This window comes from Sylvia atricapilla, chromosome 12, assembly GCF_009819655.1.
Source record: "Sylvia atricapilla isolate bSylAtr1 chromosome 12, bSylAtr1.pri, whole genome shotgun sequence".
NCBI classification, from domain to species: domain Eukaryota; kingdom Metazoa; phylum Chordata; class Aves; order Passeriformes; family Sylviidae; genus Sylvia; species Sylvia atricapilla.
Window position 1 is genome coordinate 12,593,499 of NC_089151.1, and position 18,308 is coordinate 12,611,806.

Here is an 18,308-nt window from a genome sequence, read left to right on the forward strand (position 1 = left end):
GGAGAGTAGAATTTGCAGTGTCTCGTTTATTTTTTCACTGATATTCCTTCTCTCATTGCTCCAAGAGTCTATATGGACTGTTAATACACGTTTTTTACATGTTACTACACGTCAGTAGCTGCTTTCCATGCTCTTGACAATCACTGTCTAAAGCCTGAGTGTGGGACAGAATGCTCTGTGTCAATCTGCTGGACACCTCACAACTCTATAAACATCTCCCTCTCACACTTCCACCCTAATTTGAAACCTAGCTGGACCTCTAAATGTGCCCAGACAGAGCCACATCCAACAGCCAGCTTGAAGGGCTGGATTTTTATTTCATCTAAGACAAAAAACCCAGGCAAGCACACAAAAAAACAAGCCATCTCTGTTGTTTTATACACTGTCCAGAAGTCATGTTCTAGGAGCATTGTCCTGTAATCCTACATTTTGATAAAGCCTCTCCCCTTCAGCAAAATACTTAAGTACAGTATTTATTCTTAACTGGGCTCCATACACTCAGCACATGGGTGAAAGGGGCTTTTCCCATACATTCCTGGACAAGTGTTGGTTAACCAGCATGTCATCTTTCCACACAAGGCTGCTATCAGGAGGTTATTATCAACTGTTTCATTCACAATAAACTGCCCTTCTTCCTTCTCTCAGCTATGCCAGATATTTGTAAAGCCAGATGTTTGTACATCTAGCCTATTTTAGCTTCAATAACCAAAGACAAAAAATTCCCCCACTGTCCTTTTACATAATTTTTTTTTGAGGGTTGAGGTCTAACTTGCTAACTGGGTAACAATCTGCCCCTTGTGTTCTGTGAGGGTCTTTCTCAACAAGCTGCTTGACTCAGCAGTTTAAAAAGTACTCCCAAAGGCTGTCAGGGGAGGCCAAACATGGCATTTGTGTGACACATACTTGGCAAGTGACAAGTATGTGCACACACATATCACATCAGGACAAGTTACATGTCTCAGCCAAACAGGCCCAAATTAACCCAAATTAATGTCCAGGCTGTGAAAAGGCTGCACAGAGGACTCAGCACCTTTGTGAACTCACACACTGCTGCCTTCGCCTCTTGTAATGTGTTTGACATGTCCCTCCACGGGGACTGCTCTGCATCCTGGCACTGCAGGAACGTGGTAGTCCCACTGGATGTGTCCCAAGATCGAGGTTGGGGACAGCCACAAGCAACCACTTAGTGCTTATGCTGATCTTTTAAATACTGGCAACAATACTGGGTTTATTACAGGATTCATTTATTTGTGATCCTAATTTGGGGTTGGGAATTTCAACAAATTGACAGTTCTGATTTGGTCAAACAAGGCTGTTTGGTCATTCTGTCTCATGCACCACGGTCCTGGCTGAGCAGGTACCAGCTACAAGGCAGCTTGAGCCTCCTGTTGCTTCACAATTATAAGATATGAATTTCTCAGGCGCTGATCTACTGGGAATGGGCTTTGTGAATAAAATTTGAACTGTGACTGAAACTACTTTCTCACAGCCCTGTTTTGGCAGCTAATATGGTAATGGTTTCTTGTCAAATTGGTAGCAATAACCATTAAGATATATGTTACACACTGTATTTTATAGTCACATGTATTTTTACCCCCAGAAGTATTTTCATCTTCCAGTTGCCAGCAGACTTGTTTCCCTTGAAAGCTGTCCCACTGAACATTATCTGCATTTAGATTTGTTAAAAAACTGCCTAAATCCATTGAGACAGCTTTACCTTCTACACACCAGCTTGTGCATTTCACCATCCTCAAAAATCTAGCATCAAAGATCAAGAATAAAACCTAGTAAAATGTTCCTCTTTTCTGATACATAAACCAGCATGACTCAGAGTCCACCTACCAAAGAATTGAACTTTCATGCACAATGAATTATGAGTTTTACAAATCATGGGATTTTGCAACTGTTTTGCTTCAGAATGCTTGGCCCTTCCCCCACAAAAAGTGTATTTTTAGACCACTATATTAAATGGATAAAGAGAAACAAGAAAGAACAAAAATATTTCCCTCCTTTATAGCAAATGGATTATATTTAGAGGGGAAGTGTGCTGCATGACTCTAACCTCTGAAGGGCTTCTGGTATGCAGAATTTCTGCTGGGATCTCTTAATCACGTGCAAAAACTGAAACTATGATATTTTTCCACAGAGAGGAAAACAAATGCTCATTGAGCAGTATCCAACAGCCAGCACATGCCATACCCAGATTTGTCTTTTGCTTATTGAACACCACTGTTTTTTCCAGGGTGAAAACCCTGTTCTTTTTTATCAAGCAGCCAATGCAACAAAGTATATTGACAAGAGAAAATTTAATATATTGCCCAAAATATTTCCATTCAAAATATTAAAAAGCAAGCAGTTAAGCCCACACATGTATGCTGCACTCACACACCTATCTGCAGAACATTTTATGGATGTCCAGTAGGAGATTAACAGTAATTTATAACATCCAGAGAAACCAATGGGTCTGAAAAAAGAATGAGAGCACTGAAGTATTCCTCATTCCTTACAGAACACATGTGAGACTGAGAAAGTTCTTATTCCAGGTATTATTTTGTAGTTTAAATTAATATTAGTGGTACAGGGATGACCTTATTTTTCCTATATTAGCATAGATTATCATCATAAGACTAGTTAGTAGATTTTTGTAGAAGACACTAATAGATTTTTCCATTAGAATTAATTTAACAGAATTAGATATTTGTACCCAAAAAAGGCCAACCAACAAACAACCCCCAAAACCCCCTAAACTACCAGCCTCCCCTCAGAAAAACGAAACAAAACCACAGAACACCCCCAAAACCAAAGAGTTTAAAAAAATGGAAAGATTCAGTTTGAGTCTTTATAGCTTGCCTGAGAGAGAAATCTTTGACTCCCCTTAAAACCAGGGGAGAAAGTTTTATTTTCTCTTAATATCTTAATCTGACATGAAGCCACCATTTCTAATGACTGAAATGATGGCCACAGATACAGACACTGCTCCTCTCTCCACTGGTTTCATTGTTCTTTCTATATCCTGAGTTAGTACAAACACAGTGAAAACCAACAGATTTCAAGACAAGGGTCAGGCTGATAAATGGTTGCCCCAAAAAAGCCAATATCCTTCCCCAAGTCAATGACTCACTGCTGAATTCTGAATGCAGATACAACCTCAAACCTTTTTATTCATCAGAGCATAGGAGTAAAAAAAAATTCTAAAAAGAGAAAGAGCAAGTCACAAAGGAAACATAAGAGGGAAAAATGGGTATTTAATGTAAGATACAAAGAACATTTTTAGCATTAAAAATGCATGAAGAAAAACATCACTATCAGTTCATTACCTTTCCCTTGGAAAAAGATAAATACAAATGTCTCACTTGTACTTTGTTTGTAGTCTGATTTCTACATACAGCAGGATGTTTTTATTGCAACATCAGCTCTGTTTGATCACATACATTTTTGAATCATTCTTATTTGGAATGCAAAAGGAACTTGCTATCTGCTCAAAAGCTGCTCTAGAAGAAATTTCCTTTTTTTTTTTTTTTTTTTTTTTTGGCCTGACAAGCAACTTTCTTGTGTGCTTATTCCTGTGCAGCAGCTCACCAAAGAAACTCAATTTTACAAGGAAGAACTGATTAAAAAAAAAAAAAAAAAAAAAAAAAAAAAAAAAAAAAAAAGCTAGTGTTTATGAAGTATAATTATATTCAGAGAGCTCAATATAAAACCTCATGGATCAAAACACATTAGTTCAATTATCCAAGTTTCAAGTCCGATTACAAATATTCGTGTGAAGATAATTACAGCACAGCTGTCAGTACTAAAAAGGCCTGCTGTACATAATGAATTGTCCTCTTATGGCTTATGGAATGAAGGGAAGTGTTACTAGCCAAGTTTTGTAATATACATATTAGAGCCGGAAAAGTTATCTCTCACTAAACCAAAAAGGACTGACAACTGGTCATCTTTATGACAGAAAAAGCAGAAGTTTAATAACACACAGTAATGTTAATTTATAATTTGCCATCCCAATAATTACACTTTCATAATGGGTGTATCTCTTCAGGAAGCATGACTAGATGTGAATTTCTAATTATAAGGACTACAGAATAAGTCATACAGGCTCTAGGAGGAAATCAAAGCAGCATTAAGTTCTGAAGACATTGTTAGATCTACAAGAAATTTCACTGAAGGAGAATTTGAATGCTCTAGCAGTGATCTATTATTCTGTAGAACCCAACAGAAGCTGTATCAACTAAACACACACCTTATTTACAAATTTTAAACATTTGAATGAAAAAAGCCTATTCAGTCCATCAGTAAAATTTCTCCCCATCTACATGTGTCTTACAAACTTAATTTAACACTGGATTCCTTTGGAATCTCTCTGGACATGAGGTACAATGTTTTAAACACTATGATTTTGAATCAAATTAGATGGATGTGAGTGGGCAATTGAGAAGTGCAGTGGGCACTTCTTTTCCACTGTCTCACTTTTACAACATGGTAAAAAGCAAGAATAATGCTACTGATATCTTTTTGTAAAGCACCTCCAGGTCTACAGGTAAAAAAACTAACTAAAAAAAAATTTCATGTCTCTGTTAAATCTAGATTTAAATCCAGGAGACATTAAAAGGAAATTTTTCAAGAAGGAGAAAAGGTCCATATTAAGTTTTTTTCACCAGAACACTGGACCTTTGTTAAGAAAAGCTGACTAGTTCTGAATGCATTTTCATCAGCTCACTTAAAGGGCACTGGTACAGATCTGCCTCTTCCTCAGACTGCCCATTTTGTCCTTACTCCAGCAATGTACTTCACATACTTTTAAATGAAAAAATGCCTCTTATTCATTTTAATTGAAACTATTCAAATGTTTAATGCTCCCCCTCATTAGGTCATTCGGTGGAACGGGAGCAGAGTTGCTTAGCAAAGGACAGCATCAGGCACACTGTGACTACCCATCTCTACCCCCTGGGCCAAGAGAACAAGAAATTCTGTGTCACATTAAGAGACTAAAGTTCCTCTTTTGTGGATTATTTATGAGCTGCTATTGTTGGTCATTCTTGCTCACAAAAAGCCCTCATAAATTGCACCTGGATTCAACAGAAGATAACCAAGAAGATGTCTTATACAAATAGCCCTAGAACAGTTTGCAAAAGAAGTGTGTGACATAAAGGAGGAAGATTTGGAATGGTGCATACTACTTGTTTCTGTCTTTGGTCACATGTAAAGAGCTGAAAATTATCAACTGATTTGGTCCCTTGGTTGAAAGAATTTTTTTTGGCACAAGTTCAAGCCTGAATGTGGCAACCTCCAGACCTCAGAGCAGTATAATATTCAATCCCTGCACAGATTTGGTTTCAGTTAAGCTGTAGTCTGCTCTTGTAGCAGGGAGAGGTAGAATTTGGCTGTAATATATTCTCAAAGTACAGTCAAATTAAGCTCTTTGGTGTACCACATAATCACAAGTAATTATTGTATACATACTTGAAAGCATATTCTCATTATGTTCAGCACATGGAACCCCCACTGACATTAATGGGAATTCCATGCCTGAATGTAAAAGACACCCATGTGTGTGGGTTTGGGTTTTGTGTGTTTTTCCCCTATTTTTTGAGAGTCACAATAATCTTGTAATAAAGACTTAGCCTTGGGTCTAGAAAGACCTGGGTTCAATCTGCCACAAGGTTCTTGTGAGACTTCAAGCAAGTTATTTCATTTTTCTAGTCTCTGTTCCACAAACATTAACAAATACAATACTACTTCCTCACCTGACCCTTTCTTCTTGCCTTCTCTATCTCATCTTCCTATTTGAAACCCCAGACTTAACCTGCAACTTTTCATCTACTTGTTCTTGTACACGAAGGGCACAGATTTCACTGGACTACTCAAAGCTACTATATCAGAGTAGAGACAATAAAAATAGCCTTTTAATGATGTTCAAATACATGTTAAAAACTCTGAACAACCACCACAGTTAAAAGAAATTTGCTTCAGACTTACGGGGAAATTTCTGCCCTTAGTTGGTGTCTAAGGCGACAAGACTTTCAGTATTTGCCCTATTGCTTCCAAGCTGTTTTTAGCAATTGTCACAGGCACAAGCATTAGATCTTAGAGAGAAAAAGCCTTTGATTTTCAGTTGATTATCTAAAGACATGGGAGCCAGTAAACACACATCACAAAAATCAATGACAGCATATGGCATAAATCCCAAGTAAAAAGTGTTTTTCTGGAAGTATTATTCAATTTGGGCAGAAATAGTTCTCAGAAAGGACTATATCCTAATCTATACTTCCTCTAATTTGGAGTGAAGACATCCTGATGATAAAAAAATACACACAGGTATGCTTCAACAGTCATTCTTTACGGTCCTCCAGAGAACATTATCAGGGTTATTTATACTTGGAGGGAAAAGACAGAGAAAACAATAGAATAATATAGTTAGTAATGTTGGAAAGAATGTCAGCAAGCAACCTTGTTATTTGGTTAGCTTAACTCTGAAAAGCAGGAGTGAAGCCAGAACAATATACATTTGCAGGGGTTTATTTTGACAATGTGTTTAGCTGCTCAGTTGTTTCAGATATTTTTCCTCCTCAAATGCCAGTACTATTTTTTAAAGGCTAATCTCAGGTATTAAACAACAACTAGTTTAGAAAAAAAAAAAGGTACAGTAGATCTGAAAACAGTAAATTACTGGTGGGATTGTTTCTAGGAGGGAAGGGTCCATGGCAACTGCTGTTTAAATTGGCAGGACACCTCTACTTCATAGTAGAAAAAATGTTCCTGTTATAAAACACTTCTCTTGTTAGCAAGAGCTGCACATAAAGGGGCAGCTGTACTTTGCTTACCTCACGTGTGACTCTTCCGTTGTTATCAAAGTCATACAGTGTGAAGGTCCATTCTTGCCTGTTATCTTCCTCTACAGACACATCACATTGCAATTCCTAAGAAACATGCAAAGAGCAGCTGATTACCTAAAGCAAAAGGCCTGTTTGCAGAGGAGACTCTCTGTAGGAGGCTGCTTGCTTTCCTCCTTCCTCCCTTGTGGGAGGAAGCTCTCAGGACATGTCCCAGAGAGGCCACTACAATGAAGAGGTCCCATCATAATCACATAACCTTCTAAACTCTCTGGGCTACACCTCAGGGAATTCACAACTTGCTTTCTATCACATTGTAGAACACAGCAAAAGGTACAAGAAGACTATTCCCTGAAGCTCTTGAAACATAGGAAGACTCCCCACTAAAACATGAGAAGGAAAACTATGCTTAGCTCAGGAAGAGGAAGACAACAGAAGCAGACTCACAGGCGGAGGTGGCACAGCACAGGGCTGGGAGTAAAGATTAATGCAGTATGGACACAAATCCCCACCCGAGAGATCTACCATCAACACAGATACTCGATGGGCAAAGGTTGTCAGAGTCAGTGCAGTACAACACCATGCTGCTGGAGCTCCTGAAACAGAGCCTGCCTTGGAACTGGCAAGAGCAACCTGGGAGCAGTGCCTGCTCCTTGTTTTAACTGTGCTTCTGTTAGTGACAGTGCGAGCTGCGGAAAGGCTGAAAGAATCAATTTGTTAAAGGGGAAAAAAAATCCCCAAACCAAAACCAAGAACAAAGGATGCACTTTGAATGACTCCAGTCACCTGGGTGCAAATCGTTTGCTGTCTCTCAAGGCCTGTGCAATCAGAATTATCCAGAGCCACAAAAAGGCAAAACAGAGACGTTACAGTGCAATTAAAATGAAAGTCACTGTATGCAAGTAAAATAAACAGCCCCAAATAGCTTCAGCATGATAGACCTCAAAATACCTGGTTGATCTTCTGACTTGAAACCAATTCCCTACAGCAGTTATGGGCACCCCATCCCCTGCCGAGTTCAAAGGCAGCCTCCTCTCAGTTGTAAGGAGCGGGGCTGAGAGCTGCCAAGTGCCCCACACTCCACTGTGGAAACACAGGTTCATATTACATAAACATTCCCGGCACCTTTAAAAGCCAAATCACTTTCACCTCAGGTTTAGACCTCTTGTCGCAACACTCGCATTTCTGATTCTTTTATACCTTTGAAGCGTTTACCAGTCTCTCAGCTCCCAGCTTACATCGCTGGAAAACTTTCATTTGTAGAACAAGGGGAAAAAAATATCAATACTTGGTTTCTTGCCACATATTAATACTTCCCTGTCTCACATTGCCTAACATAACATCTTTATGTGAGGATGTGCTCTGCTTAGTTAAGAGCCATGGAAACCTTCCCTGCATTAGTCACGGTGCCTAGAACCAAGTGCTAACCTTTATGGCATGCCAAGAACTACTTGGGAACAAACGCAGACTCTGCTGGTACAGTGCAGCTCCAGCTACTCTGGCACCAACCATGTTGACAGGTGTCCTCCAACGTTCAAATGTCAAGGCACTGTTAATTGCAATTTATCATGCCTTTCCTGTCTGCAAATGTCTGCTACTCGAGGGAGAATATAAAATGGGCCTACAAAAAGAGTTATAGCTGGGAAGAAAAAAAAAAAAAAAAAAGGAAAGAAAAAAGTCGTCTCCCCAGAAGGCACACAAGCAACACCTGAACTACCCATGGGAAACCTACCTCCCCCTAATCTGCTTTAAAACAATAAAAAATAAAATTGTACCAGACTGAGAAGGAAAAGAACACTCCAGCCATGCTGCAAGGAGGCTGCATGGTCTTTTAAACATCAGTTGAGGAAACACAAAGCTCATGACTTACACAGGCTGACAGCACTGAAAGGCAGATGTTTGCCATATCTGCTGGAATGCAGAGATGAGTATTTGTGCTGGTTTTTGCTGGTGCCAGAATATCTTCCTCCTGACCAAGCAGACAACCCACTAGCTGGGTGACTGGATGCTTCCACACTCATATTTATGAAAACACTCCCTTACAGAAACAAAATCTGCCAGCTACACACAATGTCTGACAGTTACGATGTTTGCAAGTCTACAAGGAAACAGCCCATAGGACTCATCACCCTCCTTCTCCTGCCATGATCAGATGGATTTCCCATGTTGCAGGTCAGGGTTATTTCACTTTGGAGATGTGAGCACAGAAGATCAATCATTGCAGAAGCTTTCACATGCACCTTTTACTTTAGGCAGATTTAACAAAGTGAAATAGTCCATGAAAGTCAATCTAAAGATTTGATAATATAGTAGCTGGCCTAATAGAGAAAGGGTTAAACTGAAGGCTTCTTTGTACTATACATTTCAAATCCTGCAGAGAAATAATCATAATTTGATTCTTTCCAAACCTGGAAATAAGTGTCACTAATCACCTCATAAGCAGCACCAGGAGTAAGGCACTGATTTATGCCAGTTCTGCTGCCTCCTGTACCCACTACAAACACTGGGAGCTATAAACATGCATCAGATGACATTATCTGGTCCACAGGTTATTTTTCTACCATAATTATGTCAGTACAGTGAAACTTTAAAATACAAAGGACTTACTTCAAATTTCAGTTGCTTCTTGGAACTTGTGCGTGTGTCACTTTCTTTTTCTGCTTTCTTTTCATCTCCACTGCAAACTCCATCCGTCTTCTCTGGAGGCAAAGCCACTGCGAAAAGCATATTCAAGAAAAAATGCTTATAAGGAAATGTCAAAGCAGTCTCATATTTGCAAATCTGTCTTTATATTTAGGGTGAAATTGATATCAGCACACTTGTATGAGAGAATCATTATACTTGATTTGCTTTTGTGTTCACTACACATCTGGGATAATTTCAGCAGACAATCTACCAACAGCTTTTGGTACACAGCCTCTCCTACAAACATCACTAGAGTCACAGGAAGTTCAAACACAGTATTATGAGAATATAAAATAGCAGAACTGTTACTGCAAATAAGTTGAATAATTTGCAAAATATTGAAAGTTTCTGACATATTGCAAAAACCCATCACATTCACTAGCAGTGAGTGAAGTAATGAAGCTGAAATAAAGCCCTCATTCTGTTCCAGTTTCACTCTTCAAACACACACAAAGCTTCGTACCTTCCAAGAAGGTAACACTACCTCCCAAAAAGGTTAAGCTGCATTTTTTCAATGCATGAAATAGCATATTTCACTCAAGTTTCAAGTTAAAACATCAGGCCTCTGCATAAATCAATAACATTCATAAAGATCATCAATATTAATATCTCTCAAAACATATAATAACATATATCAGATATATAACAGAAAAATATATGGTTCTCATGTGGATTAAAAGGCAAATGCCTAGAACTTAATAGCTGTTCCTTTGGCCTCTGCAAGGGCATTCAGCCTTGCACTCGATGAAACTCTGTATCTGAAGAAAAATAATTCTATCTTCATTTGCATTATGAAACTATACAAAGACTTTTTAAATCTACTCTCAAACTTTCAGACATGATTTTTACACATCCACACAGCTCTGCCAATGTTGTGCCCATACACCATTGCATGTAGCAGCAATCCTTCCAACTCCACAAAACCCAGCAAAATTGTAAAAAACAAGGGTCCTAAGTCAGCATTTTCTTCTCTTGCACTGCAGCATTTGCATCTACCCAAAGCCTTTATCCTAATGCTATGTTAGGAACCATTTCTTGGGGATGCCTTTGGCAGTAGCATCTCATTAAGTGCCAGTTCAATCAAATCTGATTCCTTACAAAAAAGGTGACATGATCCCCTCCAGTTCAGGGTGACCCATTTCAAACTGGGTTTACTGGCTCTCCTGGTGTTCCACACTGCTGAGCTGCCTCCCAACCATTCTCCCAGGAAAGCAAGTCACTAGCATGCTAGAAATTAAGATACTCTATTAGCCATTTTTGCAGGACTTCCTTTTATGTTTAAAATAGAAAAAAATAGCTTCAAGAAACCAACCAACAACCACAAAAAAACCCACAAAAAATCTCTTACAACTCCTATTACCATAGTTTTATACTCTCAGAAATTCCAGAAGATTTCTGCCCCAGCATTCATACTGTCACACTGCAATATATATCACAGTCTCATTTATTCGTTTAAATTTAACATTATTGTATTACTTCTGTTTGTTTGCTTTCAAAACTGTGATATGCTATATAGGATGGATGTACAGTAAAGAAAAGGGAATAAAGCAGAAATGCCGACCTTGGGAATTTCCTGTCTTTGATACTTGCTGGTGGTTTTGATGTTATACTAACACCAGTTTCCCAACACACACTCGTAATTTGCATTACACCAATGAAATAGGGTTTATTGTACACACACTGACATGTTGATATCCTTTGATTTCTACTCCAAATCATGTTAGGATTCCTTACACCAAACATAAGCTGAGTAGGAAGGCCAGACAAAGCTGCTTCACAGAAGTTTCTTCCCTGATTCTTTTAAGCTGGTGTTATTGGATGGGCAGGGGGCTCTTAGGGTTTCTTAGGAGACTTTTGTACAGTGCTTATCACAGGTAAGTCAGGCATTAAAATAAATTTTATTTCCAATGCATAACTTTGAAATATATGTGACAAAGTGCCATTTGTTTTCTACCCATTTTGCACATAAATACAACTCCACATTCCTAGAAGTTCAAAGCTAAGGTTACAAAAAGACCCCCATAAAACAAAAGACAGTGTTTGTTTGTCTACTTCAGTCCAGCTTTGCTGCTTAGTCTAAAATCAACCAGAAATGAAAAGGTAACCTGGGCTTTCATAACAAGGACAGTTACACCTGCAGTGGTTCTTCATAGCTATTAGACACACCCCTGGATTTTCAGTGCCTCATCTGGACCAGTGATTGGTTCTTCACATGCACAGCTATAACCTGATAAAAACTTCTGTAAAAGAGGCCTTTGCAATCCCTCCCAACCTTGCTCTAGGGAACGTGAAATAAATGAAAGCTGGGCTGGTATGACCCCTAGCTTCTTTGGAATAGTGAACTGTGTATTTGGAAAAAATATCCACTCCTGTTATCACATATTCTTTTGAATGTTTACAGGTACATATTGGCCAAAAGATTTCTACAGTTGTCTTTTATCTGTTGAGGGTCAGCATCCCAAATGAGAATGGCATGGCAGACTGCGTTAGGCACAGCACTGTGAGGCAGATCCTGCATGAGCTGACTGTTCCCTACCACAGCGATCTCTGTTGGGTTTTCTGTCAAAACAAAGTGTCTTGCAGAGCATTCCCACCTTTCCACCACCATGGGAAGCTTCCTGCCCTGTGCTGAAAGCCACTGGCACAGCACAGAGCACCAGAGCTCCCCAGGCCACCAGAGAGAACAGCACAGAGTTACCTTCTGCTGTCAGGGGCAGCCCCTCCCTGGTATGGGTACCAACCTCCCTGCACGTACAGTTTTGTGTGTTCAGATAGGAAGCTTTCACTTTAATGTATAATTTATGTAACATAGGAAAAAACGTGCACTGACAAATTAGTCTTCTCAAAAAAACAAGAGTTCAACTATTGGGGAAGGAGGGGATACATCTTGCAGTACACTCCTTGGGAGAGTTTAAATACTATATGCCAGAAATTATCCTCTTTGAGCTTCACTGACCTTTGATCTGAAGAACTTATTGGCCTTGCTGCTCTGGGGAATTATCCTTTGAAATCAGTTACTCATTTTGGAGTTCAGCTGAAATGGGGAAATCTGGTGATCTCATCCTGATGTCAAGTTTAATTCAGCAAAGAAAAATTAAATCTAACTGAGGAAACTTTAAAGATACTAAAATATTATTTACAAGTGATCAAATAATGTGTCGGTGCATATATCCCCATGTGCCTTATCCAAACCCAATGAACATTTAAAAATACATACTGTTTTGTCTGAGAAGAGAAGAAGTGTTTGGTATTTGCTGCTATACTTAGTTTTGACTATTGACATGTGCTCAGTTTCATGAGGGCTACAAACACATGCAGAGCTTACTTATAAATAAAAAGAGAATGTCTGCTTGGGACAGTTAAAACTGGCAGCCTGTAAACAGAGATCCACCAGTGAGCCACATGCCAAGGTTCAGATATATTCACAATGTGAACTTCCTTTCAGCTCTGCCAATGATATTAAACCAGACCAGACGAGATAGCTATCTCAAAGGAGTGTGGAGAATTAATAGACTTGTGTTTCCAAAGTCTAGGCCATCAGAAATAGGTCTGCATACAACGCATCATCTGTGCAAAAATACTTACTTATCTCCCTGCTCAGATAACAAGTCCTGACAAAAAGAACATGCTACATAGACAAATACATAGAGAAACATTTTGTTGTTGTTGTTGTGGGAATCCACAACTGCAGGGAAAAAGAATTATATATATTGCTTCTCATGGGAATAACCATATGCTCTCAAAAACAATGTTCCCTAACAGAATGTTTCATGAATTGAAATACTGCATATGTTTTCTTTATTATGTTCTTTTCTTGTTCATTATTAATAGTCTTGTATTCACTTCTATAACCTTAAGACACTATAAAAATGCGTCTGGACAATATTTGAAATTGGAAAGACAATAAAGGAAAAATATTAACTTGGAAAAATTGTGAAATACCATTCTTTCACAAAAAACAAGCTGGCTGGCTTAAGTGTACTAGCAGATGTTTCTCTCTACAATTGTTAATTACTACCACCCAATTGCTCCTAATTGAAGTGGGGGAAAAAAAGAACAAGAGAATGAACACCAGTATAAAGATATTAAGACTCATCCCAGAAGAATTAACTCTCTTTTTCAGGCTGGTTTTTTTTTTTTTAATTTTATTATTATTATTATTATTTCTGAGGAAAAAGGGTAATAATTCAAAATCCTCCTTAGGAATCACCAAAATACTCCAGAAATGAGGTAAACTGATTGCTGTGCTCTGTGTATTGAGTAAGGTTAGAATAGTGAGCTTCAGGAAGAAAAACCATTTTTCTCCTGCCTCCATCCTGCATCTGGCAATAAGGGAGAAAAAAGAAAACACCAAAATAGAGTTGTACTCAGGTGGAAAAGTGACTGTTTAAACTTTCACCCTCACTCAGGAGGCGTGTCATTCCATGTTTCTCAGAGGCTCATTCCAGCAAAGGACCATGTGCTTTGTCAAATGATCTGCCTTCTCAAAGGACAGCTTTACTCTAGTTTTTAACCATAGTTTGCATTTTAGTCAGGTGGATTAACAGGATCTTGAGGCCAGAATCAAAGGTGCAACTCTGAGGAATGTCCAAGTCTGGGCTACCAGCATCAAATTTTGCACAGCAGTTAGGAGAACTCAGGCTAAATAGACAAACAACTTCAGAACCTCTATGGAAGGACAGCCATTCCAAAAGGCATGGGATTGTTGCATCACCTTATTCAAAAAGGAGAACTATGAGAGAGTCTGTGCAATTCCACAGTGGTGACTGGACATTACCAGTGATGTGTTAACCCTATCTTAATATCAGTTATTACTGGGAGAGACCAGACTAAAGGTAAAATTGGAGAATTGACAAAAATGCCACCTGTGAAAGTCAGCACCTGTCATACATGAAACTAAACCTTTGAAGTGAAATATTGTTAAGTCCTCCCCTCATTTTGGATAGACTGGATTCCACAGCAATGCTTTAAAACTACTACCAGAAGCAAAGGGACAGAATTATCTGTACATAGAGAAAAGAACAACAAACCACACACTAAAACCTGAGACGTGTGCGGGAGTAGCACAAAAGAAAATTTAAAAATTACCTATTAAGACAAGGAGGGGAAGTCATAAGCACTTCTATCACAGGTCAAATTGAACTTCGGCAGCAGTTTTTGACTGGTGGAATTGAACATCAAAGAGCTGGCCAAGCTCAGCAGTAAAATTCCTATGGACATCAACAGGGTCAGGGTTTCTCCCTCCCAATTTACAGACCTGCCAGATGCAGAAGGACTTAGAGACTATGAGAACCAAAGGGATAGAAAAAGAATTAATTTCATTGTTTTATGTGAGGTCTCTGATGTCTAAGTTATCTGGTCTGCCAACATTTTTCTCATTGCAAGTCAGGTTTGACAAACATAACTGACATTCCTCACTGACTATGCAACAACCAGAGCAATAACAACCACGTTTGAAAGTCTAAATTGAGGCGAAGTCCTTTAATTAACAATTACATTCACATTCAGATTTCACCTTTAAGTTCTCCTGGAGGCCATGGATTAAGAAACATCACTCCCATTAAGCACACTTTGTTTTATTCCACTGATTTGATTGAAATATATATCTCTGATGGAGATAACTTTGCTTGAGCAAATGCCCTCTTCTCCAGTGGCAAATGAACATAGGGAGAACGGGATCAGGGAGGAACATTCCTGTTCCACAGCCACCAGAACAAGAACATAGTAAAACAGGCTTGTCCTGGGTCAGTGCCAGAAACACGCATTTAACTTTCCCTGACTGAAAGCTGAAGCTGATGAATTAGACACACCCTTCAGAACAACAAAGATCAAGCTGCCTTCTCTGAAACTTACTATAGGGAAATTAATTGTCCACTTTAAGTCCAGTGGGACAAATAAAAACCAATTTAGAAGAAGCTGTACTAGCAGTGCTTCCTACCAGTCTGGGATGAGTATTTCAACCTGAAAATATGGGGAGAACCCATGTTCTTCTAGTTTGTGGTTTCTTGTTGACAGTCACAACACAAATTAAAGTCTCAATTGCACACCATAGGAGAAAAAAAGTCACAATGTCACAAGACCTACTGTCAGCACCTGACCAGGATGAGACAGAGCAGAGGGGTAGTGACTCACACCTTGTGACAGCTAGCAAAAAAAGAATGAAAAAACCCAACCAAACCAAACCAAACTCCAACAAAAATACACAGCCAAATATGTTTTAAATGTTCAAGCATGGTTCTAATTGACAGGACACTACTAGGACAGTGAGGAACATCTAAACTGAAATTCACTCCAAAATTCAGAGAACAGTTTCTCTCCTGAATAAACTTTAGTCAAACTCACAGGTGTGTGCAACACCACCCCCCTTAAAGGTTCAATTCCTTTTGCCAATCCCAATCATTTGACATTTCTAAGTAGAAGTATTTCCAAACTTTAATGCGGATTCTGTCCAGGTTTCTATCTAGGTCTGGCTTTTTTTGGTTTGGTGGTTTGGGGAGGATTTTTTGGCTATTATGTTGAGGAGAGAGGGGTGGATTCTTTTACTATTTCCTTACAAAAAATGTTTTGTACTAAAGATGAGATACAAAAGACAATGTGGTCTCTCTCTGTTAGCCAGGGTGTAGCTCATACATGCATAAACACTAAACCTAGATTTCTCACACTTTCTCTGGAGTGAGTTTGCTAAAGGGAGGGAGTCTGCTGAATTTTGCCAGATTATGATTCCCTTTTCCAATTAGTTCCCCAACTGGCTGTATTTCATCAACAGAAACTGCCAGATTAAATGCCTTACTTGACCATCTTCACCCAAAACACTTTGATGTTCAGTTCTCAAGCTCCAAAATACCTTTTGGATGAAGATCAGACAGCACTAAACAGAATTACTAATTAATTAAGCAAAGTTAAATTTTAAACACTGTTTGTTGTGTTAGCCAAAAGCCTGAACAGAACAGTCCTTTTTTTTTCTTTTCTCCTTCCTCATTGGAGATCAAAGACGATAATTTCTCATTCCCCACCCCTATCTTAAAGGAAAAAAAAAAAAGAGAAAGGAGAGGAAGACGAAACCAGGGAAGAATCTCTATAGGCTTTGGTCAGAATAGGATGATACCTGTAAAAGCAAGATTTTTGCTTGATCAGTGGACATATCAAACCCCTCATGAACAGCATGCAATCTGTTGTATTGTTTAACATGGGTAAGTGTTCCTTAAGTGAAAACTGTCAGTCATATGGACCACTTACCACTTTCTTACAGTGTTGTATGTCCCTAGGGCTCTGAGTGGGCCTTGAAGTGTTGAATTCTGCTACTGAACACGGACAGATGGGGACATCAACGAATCACTTGTGATTTAAAACAAAAGAAAAAAGACCTCTCTTCTCTAAAGTTGGTTCTACACTGATTTTGGTTACAACTTTGTTTTTCAAAAAAATCCCTTCTCAGTGCAAGTTACAGACATTCATAAGATTTTCTGTCTTAAATTTCCTTTGCCTTTTTCTCTCTGGATTTTTTCCCCCTGAGATTCACAAGGGAACAAAAAGAAGGAAAAAACCCTACCCCTGCATAACCCTTTATTCAAATGAAGACTGAGTAGGCAATGTTATTAATAATGTAATATTTGATATTAACTCGCTCCCATCTAACTTAGATGTTCAATAAGAAAAACGTGTTTCCACCACTTTTGCTGTGATAACGGGGCCTCTAAAGGTATCTGAACTGTAATTTTCAATTCATCAGAATTGCTTCCCATGAGGATAAATGTCACTCTGCCCCTCACAGAACTAACCTTTTACAGAGAGCAATGTTGTCGACCTGTGCCGTTAACATTATTTTGGCAGTGATGAATGGTTACAGACCTGACAACTCCTTAATAGTTAATATTCAGTAATAGGTTCAGTGCTCCCATCCTCACAGCCATTCATATTACTCTGAGGGAGGGGAGGAGAATGGAGACTGATCCACAAAACAAGAGAAAAGCATTATTGTGATTAATATTAGTAGTCCAGCATATACATGTGCACATATGTCTCTTCACCTTTTCATATTCATGCAGGGGTGAGGAATGGTACTGAGATGATACATCACATACTGCTGAATATGCAGAGAAATAAATTTCACCAAGGCTTGACCCAACCACCTGAAGTCTGAAGAGTACACAGGATCTCATCAGAGAAACCATTCCCACAGAGCCAAGGCAGATATCTGCTCACCACTGACAATTAGTACAGTCTAAGGACCTCAGCCAGAGATGGAGCCCACAAACCACTCAGAGGAAAAGACATGGTTTGGAGCATGATTTGGAGCACCCTTTCAGGAGGAGCCAGCCCTTCCTGTTGCTCCAGAGAGTCCACATCTCTGCAATTCAAGCTTCAGCTTCCCACTTTGAGCTACCCCTTTGGTGGAAGATCCTGTAATATTCCCCTAGACATTATCACTGTGAATTTATCTTCAGATGTAGCATCTTGAAATCTGGGCAGCAATAAGTCTGTGCCAGAGGGGCTGGGCAGCTCTCCCTGCAGGGCACAGGTGCCTGGGACAGGGCAGCTCCCAAGAGGTGCTGCAGGAGCACAGTGAGTGGATTAACCCGAATCCCACTTTGCCAACAACGTCCTGCCACACCAGAGAGCTCCACTCTCTGTAAAGGCTCCTTGAAATAGCAAAACAAGGGTCTGCAGCATCACACTTCAGCTTTATGCCTCCACTTCCTCAGGATGGACTATAACTCCCTCCTAAAAATATCTTTCATGCACAGAGTGCAGAGCTGCCTTGGCTTCCCTTGGAAACTCCTGCGCCAGCAGCGA

At 39.3% G+C, this 18,308-nt stretch overlaps 1 protein-coding gene across 1 annotated transcript in view; it reads right to left on the bottom strand.

Moving 5' to 3' along the window:
* Window positions 1–18,308, bottom strand: part of NKD1 (NKD inhibitor of WNT signaling pathway 1) — a 107,117-nt gene that overhangs the window by 10,997 nt on the left and 77,812 nt on the right. Inside the window, exons 5-6 of the mRNA XM_066327877.1 lie at window positions 9,438–9,544; window positions 6,822–6,917 (exon numbers count right to left, since the gene is read on the bottom strand). Of these exons, the coding sequence (XP_066183974.1) occupies window positions 6,822–6,917; window positions 9,438–9,544 (203 nt within the window). The remainder of the gene's footprint in view (window positions 1–6,821; window positions 6,918–9,437; window positions 9,545–18,308) is intronic.